Genomic DNA, 23,934 nt, shown 5'->3' on the forward strand with positions numbered 1-23,934 from the left:
GCCACCAAATTGCACAGCTTTAATTCAACCCACGGATCAAAATGCTATCAGATTAACGAAGATAAATTACCGAAAAGGCCTTTTAGCACATATTCTTTCAGTACTTGAAGACGAGGATGATATTGTTAAGTGCCTTAAAAGTGTTAATCTAATTGATGCAGTTTGTTTGCTCCATAATTCATGGCAAAAAGTGGCCACGAACTCTTTAGAAAAGTATTGGCACAAACTTTTATTAGACAATTTACCTGATTACGACCCAGATGATCTGATTCCCTTAAGCTCATTACAAAAGAAATGTCAGCAAATAAGCCACAGCTACCAAGGCATGTCAAACATGCTGACACAAATTAATGGCAAGATTCATTCAAACATTGAAATGAATCAGTGGGTTGAGAATGCAGAAAATGTTGTAGAAGATGGCGATCTTGAGCATGAGGTTATAGACGATGAGACCAGTGATGAAAAAGTCGATATTCAGTAAAAAAAATCAAGCATGTGGATGCAATAAAATATTTTACATTGGGATTGCAATGGGTTGAAGAAAACAATCTTACTGTCACAGATTTTCTTACACTAAAAAATTTACAACACAAAGCTATAATTAAGAATTCTTCAATTGTGCTTAAAAAACAAAGTAAAATCTCCGATTATTTAGTATGTAGATACATACTAATGGGTAAATATGTAGTAAGTAGGTTGATCTAATATGTTTTAATCTTTTTGCATTATATTTGTTTCGATATTTTGAGAATAAAGTGTATTATACATATACATATTTAAATGTTTTTATAATGTATATATACATACATATGTATAAAAATGCAAGACGGGATAATCCGGATTTTCTATTAATCCGGATTAGTCCTAACTTTAATTGATCCGGATTATCGAGTCTCTACTGTATTTACAAAGTGTTTCCTTTAACAGACAGCACACACAGTTGCTGTGTTGGCAACAAAGCAAACATAAGAGATCCAACATGGGTTAAAGATTACAAAAATTGTTATTTTCGGTGACCAATTAAAATATGATCAGTGTTGTCAAATTATTACTGGTTTTATAACTTATTCATATTCACTTTTTCCCCCAAATATGGAACTGAACCTTTTTTTGTTTTTAGAAGCCCTTTTATTCCCTGTCTAATGATGCATTACAGCGATGCTTTTTTTAGAGGTCTCATCTCAGAAATGTATCATCAAATTTTCAAAATAAGAACCAACATATTGTTCGTTATTTCAAATACGTTTATAAAATCGTTTTGAATTTCTCTTCAGATGTTAGAAAACTAAGTAGTGCGCAAAAGGGCAACTTATGTCCCATTTAACCGACCTTGTATCTCTTAGCACCAATAGTACCGCGTTAGTATAACCTTCGCTTAGCCAATTCACGTTTAAAATGAAATAATACACACAGTAAATAACAGCGCCAAAGTAATGAAGCGTCACTCCAATTGTAATCAAACTTGAATTGTTCTTCTTAACTAAGTAACGTTTTTCATTGGGTTTAGGATCAGGATGTTAATTAGCTTTGTCACCTTGTATATCCAAAAGGGTGCGTCGCATTTTTTTATTTCGTACAGTACTATCGCTCCTTAAAATATCTCGATGATGACACGTTACATTCGTTTTAACATGTTTTGAACGACTCTTCATTTTAAAGGTCAATTCCTGAGGATGGTTTTTGATTAAAGTTTTCAAAACGGGTGAAGATAAATTAATTAAATTTTATAAGTTATTACAACTTTTTGCTAAGTGGAACAATGAAAAGAAAAAAATAGATACATTTATTCTAGGACAAGTACGAATTAGTGAATTGGAAAAAATAAATGAATTGCAGGTGTATAGTCTTTCGTAAAGTTATGTCAAAAATTCAGAGGGTCAATCTGAGAATGGTTTCAAGAAATAAAGCTGATATGAAAACGGGTAAGTTTTTTCCTATTAAGTTCGTTCCGTTATTGAATACTTTCATGACAGTTGGAGAACGTAAAATAGATGTAAAAACGCATCTTTTAAGGCAAAAGCAATGTTTTTAATTTCATCAAAGGTTTGTCCATTAATCTGACTCTGAACATTTTAAACGAAAAATATCACACGCTACTGATAAAAAAATAATAAAATAATTTTCTCAGTGCTTCACATTACTCTAAAAAAATCTCTTGGAACTTCTTCTTAACGTTAACAGCTTTTATGAGAAAAATATTATTTGCTAACTAACATTAAAACTACAAAACTAAATTAGGTGTATTTCGTTAACTTATAACGTTAATTACTTATAAAAGAACGATTGAATAAATTATTGTAAATACTCCTCATCTCGAAGAAATCGTTCCTTGTCCGTTTATCGCATATTATCGCATACGCTTTGAAAAACTCCTGATGAATTTTTGATTGTGTTAAATCGATGAATTATGCGATTCCTGAGTTGCAGATTGTTTCGTTTTATTTTTTTCCCATGAAACAGCTTAACGTTATGAACAATATTCACGAGACCATTTTTTCGCAGAAATATGGAGCACTCGGGAAATTATTTTTATTAAAAAGCAATGGCGTTTCATACTTTTTGTTTAAAATTTTAGGGACACATCAATGGAGACATCACTGGTGAAATTAAAAACATTATTATCCCGTTAAAAAATGCGTCTCTACACTTATTTTACACTCCTCAATTTTCATAAAAATATTTATGTGGGTGCAGAAAGGAACTTATTAGGAAAAAACTTACAAATTAATAATTTTTCGTCATCATGTATTTCAGACAGGAAGCGAATGTACACCTATGTTCATGTGAATTTGATTTATTTAAGTAATATCTAGATCAAGATCCAGATTACTGGATTGGTCAAATCTTGGGTCAAATACTCAATAAGTACTTACAAAAAAAGTTATACTTACTGTGTCTAGATTAAATAAAGATGAAACTTTTCTTATAAACCCATCCTTTTCGTGCTTGCTCTTTTTTCGTCTTGAGGTCATGGCCACGGATTAATTAAACTTTTTCTATGACAAATATTATAAATTTTGTTATATGCAAAATTTGAAATCATAATGAAGACAGTTTTGCTAATGTTTTGACATAACTAAGGTGTTTTATTTTTTTTTAAAGATTTTTTTGAAAAATAAATGTTTTTTTCCAGGAAACTAATTAAATTAAAAATTGTGAATGTTAAAAGAATAGATAATGACACATAATAGCAAAAACTCTTGCAAATATTACTGAAACATTATTTCATAAACAAGTTTAAATTTGTGTGAGATCGACACATTAGATATCCTTACTGGACCATGTCCGCAAGAATGTCGACATTTAGCTCAGTATTTAATAAGTTGCAAAATGCTTAAATTACCAATATTTGGCAAAGTCTCAACCAATATCATGTCAAAAAAGTAACAAAAATGATTATGTGATCTTGAGAAAAACATATTATTCAGTAGGTACTAAAATTTCTTTTTTGTAAACTAGTTATAAAGAAATCTGCAACTGGTTTTACTCGGCATGCGAATGACAAATTAATTTTTTCCTCAAGTTAAAGATTGATAGTTTACCAAGGTACCTATTTTTATCAACTGGGCAATTAAATTAGCTCCGTGGATGAGTAGTGAAGTATGCAACTCAAAGGTTTTGATTCTCTGGTTCTTGGCAAATGACTGACAGTACTCGAGTGTGTGTATCTAACTAAGCAGATATCCTTAGAAGCACAATAGACAAGAAGAGAAGAAATCCCAGAAGCCAAAGATCAATAATATAAATAAAGTTTTATAACAATTTTTAACTTTTTCTGGCAAGGGAAGACAATCTTTCCCATAAGAATAATTAGTGCGATGTCCACCTTTTAATCTAACAAATTATTCTTACGGGGACGATTTTATATATACATATTCCAGCACACGATTGGGTACCCTCATGTAATAGCTGTTTATATCACAACTCTAGTAAGTAACTTGTTACCGTACAAATTATTGATGTACGGGAAAAGCATTGTATCAATACTCTTACAATGTTCCAGGTCAAATCACACAAGATTTCTTGACAATTTGGCGAATTAAACATCTCTATATTTGTTACCTCAACGCAATTGGATGCAATTAGGTATATATTTAAATGCTTTTGCTATTACATTATTAACAATAAGAACAAAATATTTAGCTGAAGGCAAATAATTGTGGAAAAGACTCGGTAAAGCATCGTTTGTTTGAGTCTGGTAAAGTTGATTAGAACCAACATTATAGCATCAAAAACTATAATATTTTATTTAGTGATTGTAAATCACCATAGTGTAGCACCGGGTACATAGATCTAGCTCAAAAATATGAAAAGTTAAACCAATTGAGCATGCTGGGCAATTTGTAAATTTGCAGAAATATAAGTGTCACAAGCGTTTCTTAAGAAAGTTGGTAGTGTGTAGCTACAAAAAGCGAGTGATGTGGTGCAGTGCCTATCTCGATAGGTAGTAACTGTCTCAATGAGTGGTACCTATTTCAGTAATATGTATTATCCAAGATCACATCAAACAATGGTCCTCATCATTGAAATTTATGGGTAATTATCATGAAATTACCTATGAGAATTAATCTCAAAAAGGTGGAGATCGGTGACTCAACCAAGGGAATTTAATCCCAAGCATCAAAGCATTAGGGAATTGAGGTTATGTTGCCCCTAAACTATTACCACAGTAAATATCCATTTTCCGGTCATTTATTATAGACTTTTTTAAGTAACTATCACAGCATCACTTTGAAGAGTCTAAACTATTCACTGGTTTGTAAACTAGAAGACAAATGGACCTAATCATAGTAAAAACTCAAAATAATGTTCACATTGTTCACTATGGCGAGATTTTGTTGTTTCTGGATTGGTTTTTCTTGAACCGGAGGCAAATTGGCGGCCGCAGATTAAAGCAAAATTAATATTTGAGCACGTAAATAAAGAAAGAGACACTTTCTAGTAATAAACTTGCGATTAATTACAAAAAATCACACAAAAATGTCAAAAATGAGTTTTGGGACACCTGTAACTTCATGAAACTGCAACGCTTATGATTTGCCATGTTGTCACGTTTCTTTGCAATGTTTATAAGTTGCTTCCTTGTAAACCTGTATTTGTGAATAATCCCGTTACCAATTAATGTTAATTATAATTAAGTTAATAGAGCTCTACGTGGAAATAATGAACATCGCTTCCTTTAAATTATCATCAAACGCTGAATAAGTCTTTTATAAGGTTCAATTCTCAAAGTCTAATCCTCAATTACTTTGCATCAGGTTTTATAGAAACGCAAAAAAATAATGCTAACGTTTCGAATACCTGACGAATAAATAACTATATTAACTTGTAAATAAAAGTTTTCTGACTTTTGTTTATTTCCATTCATTCAGAAATAGAAAAACTTTAAATAATATCCCGAACTAAAATAATCGAGAAAATAAACCAATACTATAGACTATTAGTTATATTTGGCAACGCCGTAATTAGAGGTGGCGACGTCACCAGATAGTGGAATTTTACTACAGGGGCGTATTTAGATGTTATATCCTAAACGGAGTATTAATAACTAAGATTTCATGTTTAATAGCACTCTTATTCGAAGTTTTAACGTAAATCTGTCCACATTTTGAATAACATCATTTCATAATTTCTCTGGTAAATGATGAATTAGTCCATTACGCTTTGTGAAGATGTTAGAATCGTTGTCAGCTCTAGGCGTGTTTAAAGCGTTGTCTACTTCCGCCTTCATGTTTCCACACTTTTACGACGCATTTTTATGCTTTCAAACCTGACAAGAATTAATGGGAAAGCTCAATTCATTATTTAGTATTTTTGCCAATAAGTGTCTTTATAAAATATTTAATGATGTGAATAAAGTGCGAGGCTAAAAGCTCCCCCAATTTAAATGAGTAAGCCTTTCCGATCATCAATTCATGGAAAACTGGTTCAAATTGGTTTAAAAAAAGTTTAATTACAACCCTGTACTATGTAAATTTGTAGCTACATTCTAAACTCTAGCTCGACATGGGCGTGCACAGGTCGCAGGTAGACATTTAAAATTTGACCCTCATAACTATCAGAAGCCTGGCAAGCAAGCGGGAAATGCTTGTGATCTTTCACATAACAAAGTAAAAGAGAGTTTCTGGAGATGGTTATATAACACTAAAATATTATAGGGCTTTTAGTTTCATGTTATAAGGTAAGCATGAGTCTAAGGCGTGTCACATATGCATAGGGTGTATCAGGTTTCATATAAAGTTTTTTGCTGGGACGTATTGTGCCTAGTTAAATTACCCATATAAAACGCCTAACTCTGTGTGCACGTCAATGTTTAACGGCTCGTTAATTTCAGCTGAGTATGGAAAAATTTGCGCAGAAAGGAGTTAATTGTAAACGTAGGATGTTAATTTAACCATTTGCTATTTCTCATATTACTACCGGGTGTTTAAAGAAAATTTCGATCAAATAAGCTTTCGAATTATTTAACACCGAGCCCGTACTTCTTGATGTGTTCTACGTAATTTCGAACATAAACAAATAAATTTAACTTCACTTAAATACGACTCCGTTTACCTTTATTATTTGTTGGCTTTTATGAAAATTAGTCTTTTTCAAGGTTCCACGGATTTGCGTGTCGGTTACTGAAAGTTTTATAAGTCCTAAAAATGATATTTACATTCAGACAAAAGGCCTTTATAGTTGAGTCTTAGTTTCGTAACGGACAGTTCATAAACACAGAATGGGCCTTTGCAAGTCAACCCTGTCTTTTCAGCTTTTGTTGTAAATGAGGAAGTAAATAAATATTAATTAGATTTATTTATGTTTAATTTTTTACTTGATCATTAGTAAAGATTAAAATTAAAAGTGAAGTTAGGTTTATTTGTTAATGTTCAAAATTCATAAAACATATCAAAGATATATGGGTTCAGGGTCAAATAATTCCAAAGGCTATTTTACCGAATTTTTTTTTAATGCACGGTATTTAAACATATGACTGACGATTGGTTCGGTAACAGTTGAATGTATTAAAAACTTACTACTTAAACTAAAATCCACTTATACTTACACTACTACTAAGACTTTAAATCTTTTTATGATCGATAGGTTGAAATAATTAGGAAATATTTTTCTTTTTTTCGACACCTTTGAGATAAATTATATACCCATTCTATAAGATTGCACTATGTTGTCTCATCCATTTCAATTATCATGTAGCTTTAGTGGTTTTAGAGATTTTCACATCGAGCGTTGACTTCGAACCTCTCCATTTGACTAAATATTTTTATTAAAATAATGTTATTCACGTACCTGATCGGTGTCATTTCCTTGCCAACTGTCATTTCCCTGAAAAAAAGGATAATTTATTAATTATAATGCAAAGAGTTTATACAGGGTGGCCGTTTGAAAACGACACACGCACAGTTTTGAACGGCAAAGAGAATTTATGAAAAAAACAATCAGGCACGTAAAATTTATTTTTCAGAGGGGACGTTTTAGGCTAATTCGGACCTCCCCTTTATTCAACCCCTTCAGCGGAAGGGTGTTCTTCCACAAAATGTTAAATGGAAGAAGAGGTCGAGTGACACCGCATGTTAAAGTTAATTTAATATACTTTATAACCCCTGCGTTTCAATTTATGATCAGTTATTTTACCTGTGACTAATATCCAAATTTGCACTTTTTTGGAAAACCGCTATCTTGGTTGTGTTGATAACAGAAACTTAAAACTCGGAGGTTATAAAGTACGTTAAATTACCTTCAAAATGCGGTGGTGACACTCGACTTCCTCTTCTATTTAAGATTTTGGGAATGAACATTGTCCCGCTTAAGTGGTTGCAGATAAAGAACTTCGAATTAGCCTAAAATATTTCCCCCTCAAAAATAAGTTTTACGTATCCGAGTACTTTTTCATAAATTCTCTTAGCTGTTCAGAACTGCATGTGTTTCGTTTATAAACGGCCACCCTGTATAATAATGAGTGATCACTGAATAAAAAAATCGCAGCAGGCGGTGAACCGTAAACGTAAGGCATTGATTAAGCCGTCTGCTACTTACCATCAAACACCTGGCGGAGAATAGATTAACAGATGAATTAATCTAAGACATGCCTCTGATATTTCAACGCCGACTTAAGGTGTTTTAATGGCCACTTTCTATTGATTTTCTGAATTATCAATTATTAGAGAAATGCGTAAAATACCCTGGCCCACATGCATCCTTCATTCATAGCAAAGTAAAAACTAGCATTCTATATTTAGTTCATACAAAACTAGTGCTACAATGAGCAATGAGTTTCTTTACTCTTTCGCACCATTGTGCTTCAACTTTATTCAGGATGTTCTTGTGACAGGGTGGCGATAAGAATGTGTTGGTGTTCCAGAAATGCACGTTTGTTCATGTACCTTGAAATTACATTATACCCATGAGTTTCTCACGAAATAGGGCATGTAACTGAGAAAATGTTTAATATCTAAATTAGAGTTTATAATATGGAGAGTAAATTTTAATTCTTAAATAAATTTCATCAATTCTTGGACGAACGGTTTTAACAATGCAAATTAGGCTAATTAAAAATGTAATTCGTTGAGAATGAGAAAACAATTTCAATTATTTAGGGTCCGTTTGTTTTATTTGATGCTAAAACTGCATGTAAGAGATAACCGTTGATCAAACTTTCTCTATTAATTGCGGAGGTGTTTCATACAGCTGTCCTTACTGCAACTGTGAGTTAAGCTCTTAGTCCACTTTAGAAAAAACTTCATGTCAGTTAGTTGTTAACTGCAGGCCCCCTAACTGGACATTTACCAACTAGTCCTCGGAGCTTTTAAGCGATTTAAAATTACGGTTCAGTGACATGTGTCAATTGGGCAAATTTGCCGTTTGGGCTATAGAACAGCGGTCCATGTGTGAAGGGCACAACATAGAAATCTCAATTAAAGCAAACAAAAATTAGGAATATTTTTATTCAATGCTCATTCGCACCTCTTCTTAATGAAATTACTAATTTTAAACTAAAATCGTATATGGTAAATATACACATACACTTAATGTAATCTGCGAAATTGAGTTTAATTTCATGTTAAAAACGGCAACTGTCACTTTGAAAAGATAAATGAACTGATGTCATGGATTCAGGAAACACGCTGGTTTCCATTTGCGGGTTAATGAGGGTTAGCACTAGATTTTGTCCACGTTTTATGGACTGAACTCCTGAATGTTCTTCCTTTATAGCGATACAAAACAAACTGCTTTGAAAGTTTTCCAAGAACTGAAGAGGAATTTTCTGAAGGAATCTTTAGAAAGAGGTTTATTTGAGGTATTGTGCTTTGTTTAAAACTAAAATTGACATATAATACGAAACGAGATAATTAACGAGATATTTTTTCAGTTCTATATATAATTTTACCTTCGTTGACATATTGTGTACATATGTATGTATACAGAAGATTTAAAATTCTACCATCACCACTGGGATCTCGGAAATCGATGCAGATACAAAGAAGTCTAAATGGAGAAAGACTGCGCAAATTTCATGCTTGACTAAATGCCGTTTTGAAAATTTGAATGTTTGGCGTACTTCCAAAGATTTTCAAAAAAAAAATAAAAAATTGGATATTTCATTTTTTTTGCAGTATTTGACAAGGAAGTTCAGTCACGAGCACATTTTCATTGCCACTTTTCCTCAGCTACACAATGACTTTTTCGGATGTGCCATCCGACTATTTTTCTGTCGAAAAATTCAATGTGGTGCCCATAAAAAAAATAAAGTTGATAATAGTAGCGGAAAGAAGAAACATGGGTGAGGGTTAAATTAAAAATACTTTGTATACGGCTACACGAGTGGCAAAGCAATATTTTTGCTTCGATAACATTGTGAATTTAAATTTTTCAACAATCACTTGGGACCAAATGTAACAGTGCTTACCAAAAATTTATCTGCAAAATAAACTTTGGCTCTTCCGAACAACTTGAATCTTCTGTACCTTGCTGATTTCTTACTGAAGTATGGAGGGCTGATAAACATCTTTGTTTTATTACATCTAAACCTGTCTCCGACTAATATTCAGGCTTTATCGCATATTTCATACTGCACTGAAGAAATAATGATTATATATGAGACATTTTTAATTAAATTTTGTTGATAGTTGGATTTGTGAGGGCATAGTGCGGTAAGCCGCGACGCACTATATTAAGCTTTTGCTTCGTTAAATTTTAGTCCCATAATTCCAGCCCAAGTACCTGGTACAAAACCCACGACACGCAAACTTCTACATTTTACAGGGATGATATTATTTTATTATCATTGTCAGTTCATTACAAAGACAGTCTAAGTGAAATTATCAAAGGAAATACCTGTTCAGATTACAAAAAAATATTTCTTTTATTGGGTGCCTGCTTACTAAAAAGGGACACAATATGGAATAATATGCACCGAGGTGGGGAAGCACATCTTTATCACCATCTTTAACGTCCAGTTTAAATTCCAAAGACGCATCGCTGAGGGATGTAAGACGTGTGAGCTATAAATGTTCCACACCAGCATTATATATGAGATTTTATCCAATACTACATTTAGCTACATTCTATAACATCACAAGAAGCTTTTCTAAATGAAGCGTAAATGAAATCTTAAAGACAAAAAGATCATATCAACTGTGCCGTTTTGACGCTCATTTCAATGACAATCACAAATGAAACAATGAGGATGATGACGATATTCTGGTTGATTAACTCGCAAGGTAAATAATGAGGCATATGCATGTCATTATTAATCAACTGTTTTGGAAGGAAGGCGATAAACATGTATAGCCATTCAGCACACGTAGCAATGCTGTCTCTTAAAGTTAGTGGGCGAAAAAAGATGATGGGATATTGATTTCTAAGACAGAGAAATGAAATAAAGAAGACAGATGAGACTACTTGAATGAGATAGTAAACAATTAATTTGAATTTATCCAGAAATATTGCAAAATCAAAGAATATTTGATCCGAACCTTTTTAGTGGTTATTTTTGCAAGTTAAAATTTAGGGCTCCAATTTAGATACAACACTTGTGTGACTATGCTCAAGACCACTCAACATTGACAGCAGTCCAATGTATGCCGCATACCGAAATGCAAAATCAGTGGGGATTCCCCGGTCTCGCCCGAACAGCGGCGATCCCCAGTCTAGTTTGAAAATATTTTTCTGCCTTTTTCTAAGTTGTTAACTTCCAAATTGTTTTCCGGTAGCGTTCTGTCAGTGAATCTGCGTAAGCCTTATGCAGCACGTTTTATGTTTACTATCTAAATCAAGTATATTTCATTTAAAAAAATCACTTTATTTGGGTTTGCTACACTTTTTTGAAGCACCCTGCGCATTTCAAAACATTTTCTTTCACTATCGAGAAATTCAATTATGCGTATTAAATAATATTTTGCTTTGAAACAACGATTTCCAGTCATGCCGGAATTGTTCAGCATTTATATGTATTAAAAAGGAATTAAAACTATAAACAACAAAATTTAATAGTTTAAAATGTGATAAGCAATTGTTGTAATAACCCACACGATTGAATTTATGGGTGATACTGATGCTCTGTTTTAAACTTTATACCCTCTAAATACCTTAGGAAAAGCAACAAATAAAAAAAACTGCATAACATTAAAACAATGTCAATGCAAATATAGACTGTTCCGCAGGTATTGACAGCAAAATTAAAAATTAAACTCCAGCACTGAGAACTGTTTTCTTCGGAACTACTTCTGTTCACAAATAAATGAATTAAATGTAGAAATAGAAAAATTAATGGAAGAAATATTTATAAATAAAATACGTGTTGATTCAAGAGCACGCCGGGCTTCGCATGCCCGTGAACATAGCGAACAGCACGAAGTTCCCGATAGCACTGAAACTGAAACGGAGACTGTTGGATGCTGTAGCTAGGCTTTAGCTGTCTGCCAGACAGCGCACATTGTAACTGCGTTTAATTCCACCCTGCAATTATTTTGCAGGGGTTACGTTTCAAAAAGTTTCCTAATACAGTTTCCACTCTAACGGTGCAAAAGTTTTATATTCTCAATGCATTCAGGTTTGTTTTTGTATAAAGTCCTCGGACTATTTTTCATAAGTTTTTTCATAAAGAACTAATTTATAAGGTAATATTAAACTTACCTTATGAGCTGAAACGTCTGATATGGAAAATGTGTCCACATACGAATCGAAGCGAACGGCTCTCTTTGAGGGCGGTTTTCTTATCGGACAGAACGAACACATATTTGACGGCGAAAAAGATGTTGGCGGCATATTATAATAACGTTATTGCACGCGCGATGTTATCATTGAAAACGAGTTTTGAAAATCCATATTCTCGATAGCGAGAATCGATACAATAATGCTTGAACTCAAGAAGTCGATAAGTTGAAAGTGTTGTCTTTCAAGTAACTACATATATGTCCCTGAAGTTGCTTTAACGCCAAGCAGTTTATTGCTATATAAAGGATAAATTTCTTTAGGTTGGTGCATGGATCTTGGAAACCATCACTATTAGTTAGAAACTCGCAATGCTAGGAGATCAATTTTAGGCGTCATAGCCAACAGATGCCGTAAATCTTTTCCATTTAACATTCTACTCTACCTCGCTCAATCTTCGTAAGAATCGACCGTTTCCATACTTAAATATATATTATCATCTCAATAGTATTTATTTTTAATAATTTTTTATTCCTAGTGTTCTTGGAAAGACCGGTAAAAAGCTCTTTATTTCCGTCACGAGTTTTTGTTCTTTTATTGATGGGAGGGGGAGTACAAAATGAGCTAAACACGGTCCACTCCATGTAGTTAAAGGACCTGCATTATTGGGAGATTAGGAACGCATGATTAGTTCCGGTTAGTTCAAATCAGTTGAAGGATAACAAAGACGCAGGACTGACAAAGACTTTCATTCCTAATGGAAAATGGTGGCTGCGACTGAAAGGGTGCCTAGTTAACTAAAATATAACGCAAGCCTTTACAGGCCAAGAAGTTGTCCGAGCATACTTTAAGACTTAGGACACCCAATCAGACCTCTGCTGTTTTGAATGCATGGAGCGTGAAATTGTGCAGCACGCCTTAATTACATGTACAACATTTGTAAATGGAAGATACGAAACGGAGAGCACATTGTAGACATCATTGAAAAAATAATAGTAAGGAGTCTACACGCAGGAAAAGTATGAAGATCCAGAGATAATTGAAATGTTTTAACGTACTAGGGTGGAAAAGGTAGGAAAGGACGCAGGAAGAGAGAGGGACAGATAGGCGAAAAGCTCGATTAACCCCCCCCCCCCCTGAAAAAATAATTTATGGTGGGTACAGGGAAAACCAAGGTGTTTAGTGAGCAGGCACCTTGAATAACACTCGCTCTTGACGCAGCTTGTCACAACAGTAGCTTTATACGGAGGGGAGAATCTCCAGGGTGAATTTCACCCTATCTACGCGCCAGAATACCAGTCTGAGTGTCAAGGAAGATTCACCTCAAGAAAACAAAATGTCAGTAGAGGACGAACGTAACCACCTTCTGCTCTCATGAAACAGTACTTCTCACAAAAACCATAAAACTTAAACATTTTTCATGCTTTCCGTCAATCATGTATCCCTAGTATCACAGCAAAGCGAACTCAAAGAACCGTGAAAATGGATCAACATTTTAATTTGGGTGCTTGAATAGGTGACGGTGCATTATAATTGTAGCGTTATCTTCACCTACTGGAAGGATTTTAATATTAATTTTTATTATATATTATTTCTTACAAAAACAGTTGAACCATAAAATTTAATTTGTTACCTACGTCACTGATCCGCATTCGAACCCCTGTAGTTTCCATGTTGAATTCGGAGATGATTATTTTTAACTTTACCAAGAAATATTTGATACGTCATAACGTCTTTAAAATGTATCATCATAACTATGGCATATCATATATAAAGTAAGGTGTAAATCTTACTGGTAATTCGACAAAGTAATAAAATTCAAGGTGTGCCATTTAAAATAACAATGTTGTTGTCGATTACGCATAGATCTGGAAACGTTGCAATAATACCAATATTTTAATTGAAGAGATCGCACTCTATTACATCAGCATCCAAAATTTGATATCTCTAGCTATGGATACTAGAACCCCGTAAACTTTTAATGGGACACTCACTGTGAATGACCCTGTATACGCCCAATTGTTACATGTTGTTGCGCCATAACGATTGCGCAATCATAATGGCTTTCTACAGCCACCTCCGACAAAAGTGTTAAAATAATTCGTCATACCGAGACGATGCACAAAACTTAAATTTTTCTAAAGAATCACTCAAATTTTTAATTTTAGAATAAGTTTCTCCTGCTAAAGGATTCCGGCTATTTAGCAAAAGTTTTAACAGTGACTGTATGGGTAACTATGCTGCTAACAAGTGGTTTTAAGTGTAAGTTATTTTTGCACATCTTAGAACACACAGTTGTGTTTTTAAGGGTTTTATAAATTTAGATCTCGAAAGTTTCTGTGGGGTTTTTATTTAAATTAGTGCAATTTTTACCCCTTCAAAGGGGTTTCAATTTTTTCCTTATTGGTAACACCATCCTACCATTACCTTTGTTCAATGGAAGGATTCTAATATTGCTTTCTGTACACAAAGAATTGAGCGCGTTTTACTACATGGTCATCAAATTTTTCATTTTGTTATATGCGCCACTGATTTAGCGAGCCACACTACTTTTTATCTTCAACACGTAAATCTCGTCCCGGTCATCATTTTTAGCCGGACCCGGCGACCTTCGATACGGTGCGCAAATAATTCACAATTGTTTGTTTGCAGTTGTCATGGCATTCCAGGGCCACCTTTGGCAGAAATGCCAAAACAATCAAATGACCGACGCAATATACAACATTTCTTTTTTAATAGAAATCTAAAGATAAGATTATCTCTCAAGTCCTATTTTAAGAGAAATCTCTTAAGTGAAAAATTTATACTGATATCAATATCGGTTTTCCACTATAAACGCCGTCAGCGCTCGGAAGTAATAATTTTCGAATATCTCCAACCTGCGTAATCTGAATTTCTACATGAACAATATCCTTATAGGTCTCAATGCTTTACATTATTTCTCCAGGCTCCGTGTTTCATCCGGACATCTAGGAAATGACCCCAAAACCCTAATCTTGGGAAATGTAATCGAATTCTGAGTTATAGAAAAGTTTAAATTAGCGGTAGCTAGATGTCGCTGCTCCTTAATTTAATGCATCTGTTAAAGTTCTTATTGATCTCCACCTCAACAAAATATCACGTTTTACTATTTTATTCCTTAATGGCTTGGAGACAAGACGAAATGCGTCAGAACCAAATATGCCAGTCCATAGCCTGAATAAAGCATTCTTTTCAAATGAGCACTTTTTGAGAACCCTTTTCGACAGGCTCTATATGTTGAGCGCCACAAACCTAATATATCAGGGGAAAGCTTGAAGTTTCAGTTAGAAATTGTATCATTTTGGACACCATACAAAGAGTGGTGCAGGATCAAAGTAAGTCCAGAGACGAAGTAATGGCCTACCTAAGAGAGAGCACTTTAAATCCAAAATATTCTCTAGTCTCATTTGAAAAAAGCAAATTATGCACGTTCAAATATTGACAAAGTCACTCGAAATAGCATACTATGTATGTAGTAGGGAAAGTAACGTTAGTGTTCGAGAATATTATTCTTGCGGTGCGCATACTTTTTCATCTGCTACTTAAGATTTATTTCAAAACGTGTAAAATACGGGAACAGCTGTACGGGAATATTTTGCGGCCTCTTATTGGCCCTGGCTGCGGAGTAACACACATTCTCGGTCTGAGATATGAGCAAAATCTGACACTACCTGTAAGAATAAATTTATTTTCATTTTTACGAGAATCGCAGACAAAGTATCCCGTTGCGACTATTTTTTTCCTGCTTCAGAAGTGGGCGACGATACATATTTGCAAGGCCCAAGAAAAAAAATCATGTCGATACATGAACTAGAAAATTATCGGCAATTTTGATGCACCTGTGCAATTAGTTCCAATAATTTTATTTATGATCACCTGCCAAACAGCGACTAATCTTGTTTATGGTATAAGTCCTCTGTGCTCAGGGTTAACATGTGTGTTGTAACAGCCGTAGTGCTTTATCAACGATTCTATTCTTACTCTGGCAAAAAGCTTGATGATAAGGCTGATGACAAAACTCGACGTAAAAACTTAATGGCAAGTATGACATTATACGTTTTGGTAAGTCACAAGCTCACAACTCATGCAATATGGAAAACATGCAGGACCGTATTTGAAAAAATAAAATTGAAGTAAGTATTTGGTAAACTGGAATGTACATTTCTTTGCAAATAGATGAAAAAGTATTTTAAATGCTACAATTTTTTTGGAATAATTAAATAAAAAACGAAATTTAATTTTCTCAATTCCATCAGGATCTTGCCGCGATTAATATATGATGAGCAACTGCGTATTGGTCTTCTTGGTAAATTCAACATTTGTAGGCTGAATTCTTGTCAATGCGACAAGAGTAAATTATTCTTAATGTTATACGAAATTTCGACAAGTTATTAAATCACAACAAGTTTCTAAATGACTCATTTTGCAAGCTACAGGAGGCCCTTAAGGCTTTAACAACTCAAACAACGACTTTGCGTTTGGCAAATCTGCACAACAATGATACCATCATCGTCTATTATTCAATGCACCCTAACCCAGCTTTACGTCGGAAATTTCACGTTGTTTACCGACGAATTAACAGCAATCCTGGTGGCATTTAAACCCCAAAATCAGCTCATAAAGCGTCGATCATGTTGGAAATGTCGCCTCATATTTCCATAACAACGACCCAAACCTGTCCAACACAACAAAACACTATCGTCGACGTCACTTTTTGTGTCCCGTCTTAGAAAACCGAACTTTTGCCGCAACCGTTCCCGATGCGCGGACCGGACTGGCCGTTCAGCGTCCTGCAACTCCTGCCAACAGAGGGCGACCCAACTCTGGTTGTGAATTCTTTGATTAATATGCGTGCAATGCGGACCACAGACATTTAATTAATTAAATACCCGCTATAGATGGTCGCCTGCTCCATCGTTGTTTACAGAGTGATTTGGGCGAAGAGTTTTTCAATTTTCTGTTTTAAGGGTTAAAGTCGTCTTGGTTCGCATATTGTATCAACCCGCTAGAGTGACTAAAAAGAGAATATCTGCCATAGTCCTCTTATGATTTCTAGTGGTGCCTGCATTTTTTTTTAATTTCAAAATCAGTTCGTTTACAACAATACCATGAGAATGCTTTATAATCAAATCATACCAAAAATACTTTTCTCGATTTCTTTGGCGGTAATTTACATACACCGAGAAATTTACTTACTTTGGAAACTCGAGAATTACAGACAAGTACTATGGGATGAACCTTCATACTGTTACGTAATATCATTACGCACAACTTATTCGTCTCTATAATATTTCTATGGCAACCACGTGTGATATTTCAGTATTTTGAAATACAAACAAAATAGATGTCCTTTCTAGAGATTGGTAGAATTGAGATTTCAATAAGTTTTTAATAAAACTCAAAAGTGCGACATGTTACTTTGTTCTTCAAAGTTACGGACCTGACCTGCGGCTCGGTCGCAAATGTTCGTTTCGTTTATGACATGTTTCTTACTATATTCGAAATACAAAGTATAGCAAAGTATAAGTTTCCTCTTTGAACTTTCAAAACATACACTTAGAAAAAGTAAATTAAAATTTGGAAATTATAAAAATTGCAACAATTTGCATTTTTTTCGCATTCAAATTCCATGAAAGACAATGAGGAATTTGCAAAATATACCGCAACAGACAACGATTGTTCATTCGATTCTTTTGCTCTTTTATCCCCCCGGATTACAAAACTTTGCCTGCAAAATTGGATTTTTCCGACCATTCTTTTAGTTTTCCAATCCACAAAGAGACTCTGTTGTATTTGGTATCGCAGAATTTTTAGCAATTTTTCAAATATGAAAGTAGAAATATCGACTTTTCTTTCAGTTTAGTTTGTCTTTTAGTCTCTGTTTTTGTTCCTCGGAGTTTTATGTCGGAATCTCTTATAAAGATAAATGTAATCTTATAATGAAAATAATAGACAAAGGCTAGCCAGATCCAAAAAAGAGATCTTGATCATGCATGTCGATCCCGAGAACTTTGATCGGTTAGGGCCGGAGAACCCTAGCAGTGCCAGGTTTGTTCGGGGAACCCCAGCATATCTATGCACTTTGTGATATGAAATTAGATATTCCGGCCTAAGACCGTCAATACTTCGGTACTAAAAACCGTTAACGAATGTTCACATAAGGATACGCAAGTTCCTAGGTTTTCATTAACTTTAATTATTCCAGTGTTATTACTGAAGATCTTACGGTAATTACCCTTAATGTGACTGCCATCACTTAAAACTAAAATATGTAAGTGCAAAACAACATAGCTGAAATCGATCTTTAACATCATCAGTCACATCGTCATTAGATTCAGTCCTTGACAATCTAAATACCAGGAAGCACGTGACTTTATTCGGCGTATTTTAGTTATCTAGGTCACCTTCTAAGAGGCGCCAAGGTTAGACAATGAAACAGACTGAGGCATGCAAGTTCTTATGCCCAAGGGTGTAAAAAAGTTCTTTACATTAAGCTGATTCGGGGAAAATTCACACGTATGTGCTGAAGCTATTAAGGAGCTTGGTTTCATACAGGGAGAGCTTTTTGTTTATGCACCTAAAGGTATGGGGACATGAGAAATGAAAATGCATATATAAGATGTCAGGGAAATGGCGCATGTACTTTTCGCATTATGAAGTATTCATATAAAACAGGAACTTACCATAAAATTTGCAGCATCCCTTGGATTTTCATTGATGGAACCCTTGTCCGAAAAGTTCTTCCTGCCACCTGAACCCGCAGTTTCAAGAGAACCTCGCCTCGAGTGGTTCTCTGTGGCTATTACGGTAGAAATACCCTTGGGCTGCACGGGTGGTGAAGGTGGGGCAGGTATCTCCTTGGAAGGATAGCGAGATTGCTGAAAAAAAATTTCATAATTCATCCTGTAGAGGAAACATAGAATTTTTTTTTTAATATACCGCTTTCACTGTCTCCCTTTGCCAACAACAAGAGCATTTGGCTCTATGATTAATTAGATCTTCGCTAGGAGAGGGAGCCTGGGAGCGATTTGAAGTCGTTCTGGAATTTTTCTGGCGCCTTTTCCTAACTTTTCTGGGAACACTCGTCATGTAATTTGAGAAACGACGTCTTGAGTGTCTGACTATCGAGACCCAGTCAATCATTATCACTTAACAATTTGATAAATTCTCAATTTTATGGATTTTTTTAGCCATACACTCGATTATTAAGTCATAAACCGCACTGAATGATCATAAAGTTGAGTGATTATTTTAAGTTGCTGTAAACTGTTTATGAAATTCCTCAAGCTCTATTATGAATTTGAACGTTTGACAGTAATTGATCTCAATCTCAAGTAAAACATTTGCGCTGATAAATCAGGATAAATATAAAACCATCTCAATAATCCTGCCTTTCATCTGTCGATGTCTTATAAACACATCAGTTGAAAAATGTTTGCTTAGACTATTTATAGATTAACTTTTGTTGTTTTTTTTATCAACGTCACTTTTAACCGTGAAATTTAATTAACTTTACTTCGAACGGCGAACGTTTATGTCATTGGCAAGTAATTTTCTAGAGTTGATGAGAACATCATTATTCAAGAGAGCTATGTTCCATCATAATCAAGAGTCTAAGACTAAAATGTACGAGAAAAAAATGTTTCCCTTATCATAAGGATGCTTCCTGAACGCACAGCGCAACTTCAAGGGGACATTCTTTGCATAAAAATAAGAAAAACGGTTCCTTTAAATGTATGTCCGGAATATGCCAATTTCCAGAATACAAGGTTGCCAAGGTAAAAAAAAACAACTTTTTTTTTATTAATCTTTAAAAAACGCTTAGGCTCATTTAATCTCTAAAAATAGTAATTCTAGGTAGATTTTTGCAACTTTCTTAATTACTTTGAATAGAGCGATTAAATATGCGAAAATTGAATTGAGATTTCACTATTAAAGTTCCAATTAAAAATTCACAGAACTTGTTCAAATTAGCTACCACCAGCTAGGATGCGCGAATCCAACATTCTGCTGTGTGATTGCCAGACTTTTCCGAAAACATCAGGATTCCTCGAGACTGCTTTAATTTCTATCGGGGTGGCATGAACTAATGACTTTGGATGTTCCCATGGGAAAAAAATCTAATGAATTTAAATCAGGGGATCTAGCAGGCCATATATAAAAACCTTCTCGACCAGTCCAGCGAGTTTCTGGCGTTGCGGCAACACAGAAATAGTTAACTAAAAAGGTGCACAATATTGGGCCTTTCAGTAGATCAAAGATAAAAAAAAACAAAACCGAGTCAGACCACCAGGGCTTACGGATTTTGTCCCCCCAGGGATAGTTCCAGTATTCGTGCAGGACAAGGAGAATAAAAAACAATTCCAGGTTTTTTGTGGGTAGGCGCCAGCGGCAAATCTCACATTTTCCGGTCGACAAAGCACCAGGTTGGTTATCTTCTATTCTTCTGACAAGAAAGTACAGCTATTTTGATACGTTTTTGTCATATTTTAAAGCACGTGCAATATAAAATTCGTTGGTGCTTCAGCATTCATAACCCACATACCATTTCCTGTTGCTAATGGCATATGCTCTAAAGAGGTAGACTGGTTTCGATTCAAAAAATGTCAATTCATTACAACTGCAACCTGAATGTCTAGTGATCACCAGCATGGGAAATGATCTTCATGAGCCTCATGTGGGTTTTCTTCGACCCATATAGGAGTGTCGGGAATATCGTCTAGAGTATTTCGTAAAAAACTTGCCTTGCCGGTGAAAACAATCGGGAACATAGAAGAAAATGGGAAGGAGCAAGTTTCTAAACACGCTAAGCGTGATGTAGCCTAAACGTTTTTTAAAAGATGATTAAAAAACCGAGTATGTTAAAAACTTACTTATTCCGTCCATGTTTATAGGAAGTTTTCTCATTAAGTAGTTTATTAGTTATTTCTAGAAGAAACTTTCGATTAAAGTAGTTCGTTGGAAATACAGTTGTTTTCCTCTCGATTCCCCTACAAATTGGCGGTAAACTTGCAACGTATAAAACGAACCGACAAAAAAACAGAATTAAGTGAATTGTCCCGAGTTAAATAGCACAGTTTATGAACTTTCTCGAGTTTGTTTGTAAAAATCTCCTTATTTTAAGTACGTTTTGTGTATGTGGATGAACATTTCATAGAACATATCTGGGTAATGTTGTGAAAGTTCCTGAAAATTGATCCCAAATTAAGTAGAACATTAAATAGGTGAACTGTGAAATGATTGTTTTGTGCATTGATGCAGGTTGACAGTATGGTAGGTATTGATCTCTTGAAATTTTATGACAAACTACCGTTGGAAAAATCCACACATCGGAACACAAAGCGCCAAAGGAAAGTGATATTTAATGCCATTTTGGGTTAGTGAATCCGTTTCTTCTCTGAATTATTTTAAAACGTTATTCTTAGCTGGTTTTAATTAATAGTACTGTGTAATTTCACCACTCCAACAAACCCTTAGTTGTGTGTATATAGCGACGTATGTATATAACGAACTATTTTTGAACGCTCTAGCGTATGTGGACAGTTGCCATGGAAACGGACGCCGTAAAAAACATATTTATCAAAACGTGAACGTATCTATAATTACATAACTCTAATGAGACCAACTCATCCTGCGTTCATTTTTGCACGATGAGTCACAAATTCGAACCAAATTTGTGAAAAGGTACAGGGTACAAGTTTTTTTTTTTTTATGTTTTGATGTAAATATGTCGATATATTAATAAATTTGATTGTGGCCTTGAATCATTTTTTCCATGGATACATAGTTCACTGGTAAATTACGATTTAATAACCCAAAACCTGATTTTCGGTTTTTTACCAGTAACGACGGGCTTTCGTTTTAGGAGGTTTCAAATTAGAGTCGCATCATGGGGATCTCGGTGAAAGATACAGGGTTGATTAACTGCGGGCGAAGTAGCGCATCTTTGTGGCCAAATATCTGAGAGCAGAAATAATGGAAAAAGGTTGATTTTTTAAATTATGATTTGGGGGTGCCGACTGCGGTGGTCGACTTAAAGAGTAAGTGGACTCCTGGGCACACGTCCGCCATTGCATAGACGTTGAATGTAAGCTGTTAACAAACGTTCAAGTTAATTTGTTTCACAAGTTTATGGGCGTTGTGATCAAATACAGCTGCCAACAGCCGACTGTAAAAACATATAAAAAATAATATAACATGTGTTTGACCTATTATTAGGATTAACAGAGATTGATGCGTCTAGTGATGGTTATCAAGATTTGATTCCTGGAAACAATTATTATATGTCAAGTTTGACCGGCAGGGGACCGATTTCGAGCTACATAGAAATGAGCATATTTTTTAACTTTCTGATAAATTGGAAAAATTTTATTTCCTCCTCTCCCTCCCTCTGCCTTTTCCTCTCTCTCCCCTCTTTCTCTCTCCCACTCCCTCTCCCTCCCTCACCCTCCTCCTCTTTCTCTCTCTCTCTCTCTCTCTCTCTCTCTCTCTCTCTCTCTTTCTGTCCCTTGTCCTCTCGTTGTCCTCCTCTCCCTATCTTGCATGGAATATTTTTCAAACTTCTGATAAATTGAAACAAATTCATATGGAATAAAGATTAAAAAACTTCTCGGTATTGTCTCTATTGTAAGTGGTCGCAAGGAATGACATAAAGCTTCAGAAAATTCTACTAGAAATTAATTTCACCGGAGGCAAAAAAGAAATCGACGTTAACCACGCACCAAAAATAAAAAAGAAAAATATTCCTCGGTTTATATTTTTTGCAACTATCCACGTTTTCCTCACTCAAACAATTCGCCCGAGCTTCGCGTCTTTTAATAGTCACGTAAACGATGCCGTTTCAGGACTGAGCCGTGGCTGTGGCTTCGACCTTCTGTCAGATAATTCAGGTGAACTGTACGTAAACGGATTTTATGGCAAACTGGATAAATACCAGGTCATTCGAAAAGTTAATCCAGGAGTAGTAAAATCTGGCAAGTCGGTATGCGTCAGCAATCCTTCCGTGAATTACCAGTACTTGGGATAATTATGAATGTATAAACTGAGAGTGGATGCGGCTATGTTTGTTATAAAACTCGGTATTTTCACAGAAATTAGTAAGCCTGTGCAATGGGTAACTGCTGAGAAAAGTGCTTATTGGAAAAAATAGTGCGAATATCGAAGTGGCATTGAGGATTGTGAGTATGACGTCAATTGCTGGTAAAGCTCTCCATGATGTTAAACTTATATCACATTAAAATGGAAATGTAGTAGAATATCACAGGAAATCCCCTTCCAGAGAGCTGGGAAGAAACGAGATGGTCTAAACAATTTTAAAACTTTAAAGACAAAAATATGAAAATATGCATGAGAAGAGAATCGCACTATACGGAGAGCTCCAATCGAAAACTTGAAAACTACGATTACTTTCTTGGCATTGGAATATCCCGGTTTGTTCAAGTCGGACCAGGCTAACAACTTAAGCCGCAATTAAATAAGAAAAGTTTTTTGGAAAAGCCAACGTGTAAGTTTAATGATGGTTCTTAGCCCGAAATAGCTATTCACTCGTGAGGGACTCGGCGAATCCCAAACACTCACTCTTGGGCGATATACGCACGACCGCAAGGCTAAAGATATTTTCATTTTTTGCTTCATCTTCTTTAAACGTATTTAAGAGTTATTATTCCATTATCTTTAAAAAAATACAACCATTTTAATAAAATTTTAGACTGTTAATAGATAACTTGAACATTTTTTCCTTAATGTTTCTTCTCACAGTCA

The 23,934-nt window shown here is 34.8% G+C and overlaps 1 protein-coding gene across 5 annotated transcripts in view; it reads right to left on the minus strand.

The window, feature by feature from the left end:
- The window catches only part of dlg1 (discs large 1), a 115,924-nt gene that overhangs the window by 35,934 nt on the left and 56,056 nt on the right, over positions 1-23,934 (minus strand). For 4 of the 5 annotated variants that reach the window (XM_066284801.1, XM_066284799.1, XM_066284800.1 and 1 more), the window contains exons 4-5: positions 18,858-19,052; positions 7,291-7,326 (exon numbers count right to left, since the gene is read on the minus strand). In XM_066284801.1, coding sequence (XP_066140898.1) covers positions 7,291-7,326; positions 18,858-19,052 — 231 coding nt within the window. Of the gene's footprint in view, positions 1-7,290; positions 7,327-12,135; positions 12,283-18,857; positions 19,053-23,934 lie in introns of those variants that run through there. The other variant, XM_066284803.1, reaches the window with a different exon arrangement.

The sequence above is a fragment of the Euwallacea fornicatus genome, chromosome 8 (genome assembly GCF_040115645.1).
Source record: "Euwallacea fornicatus isolate EFF26 chromosome 8, ASM4011564v1, whole genome shotgun sequence".
Classification (NCBI taxonomy): Eukaryota; Metazoa; Arthropoda; class Insecta; order Coleoptera; family Curculionidae; genus Euwallacea; species Euwallacea fornicatus.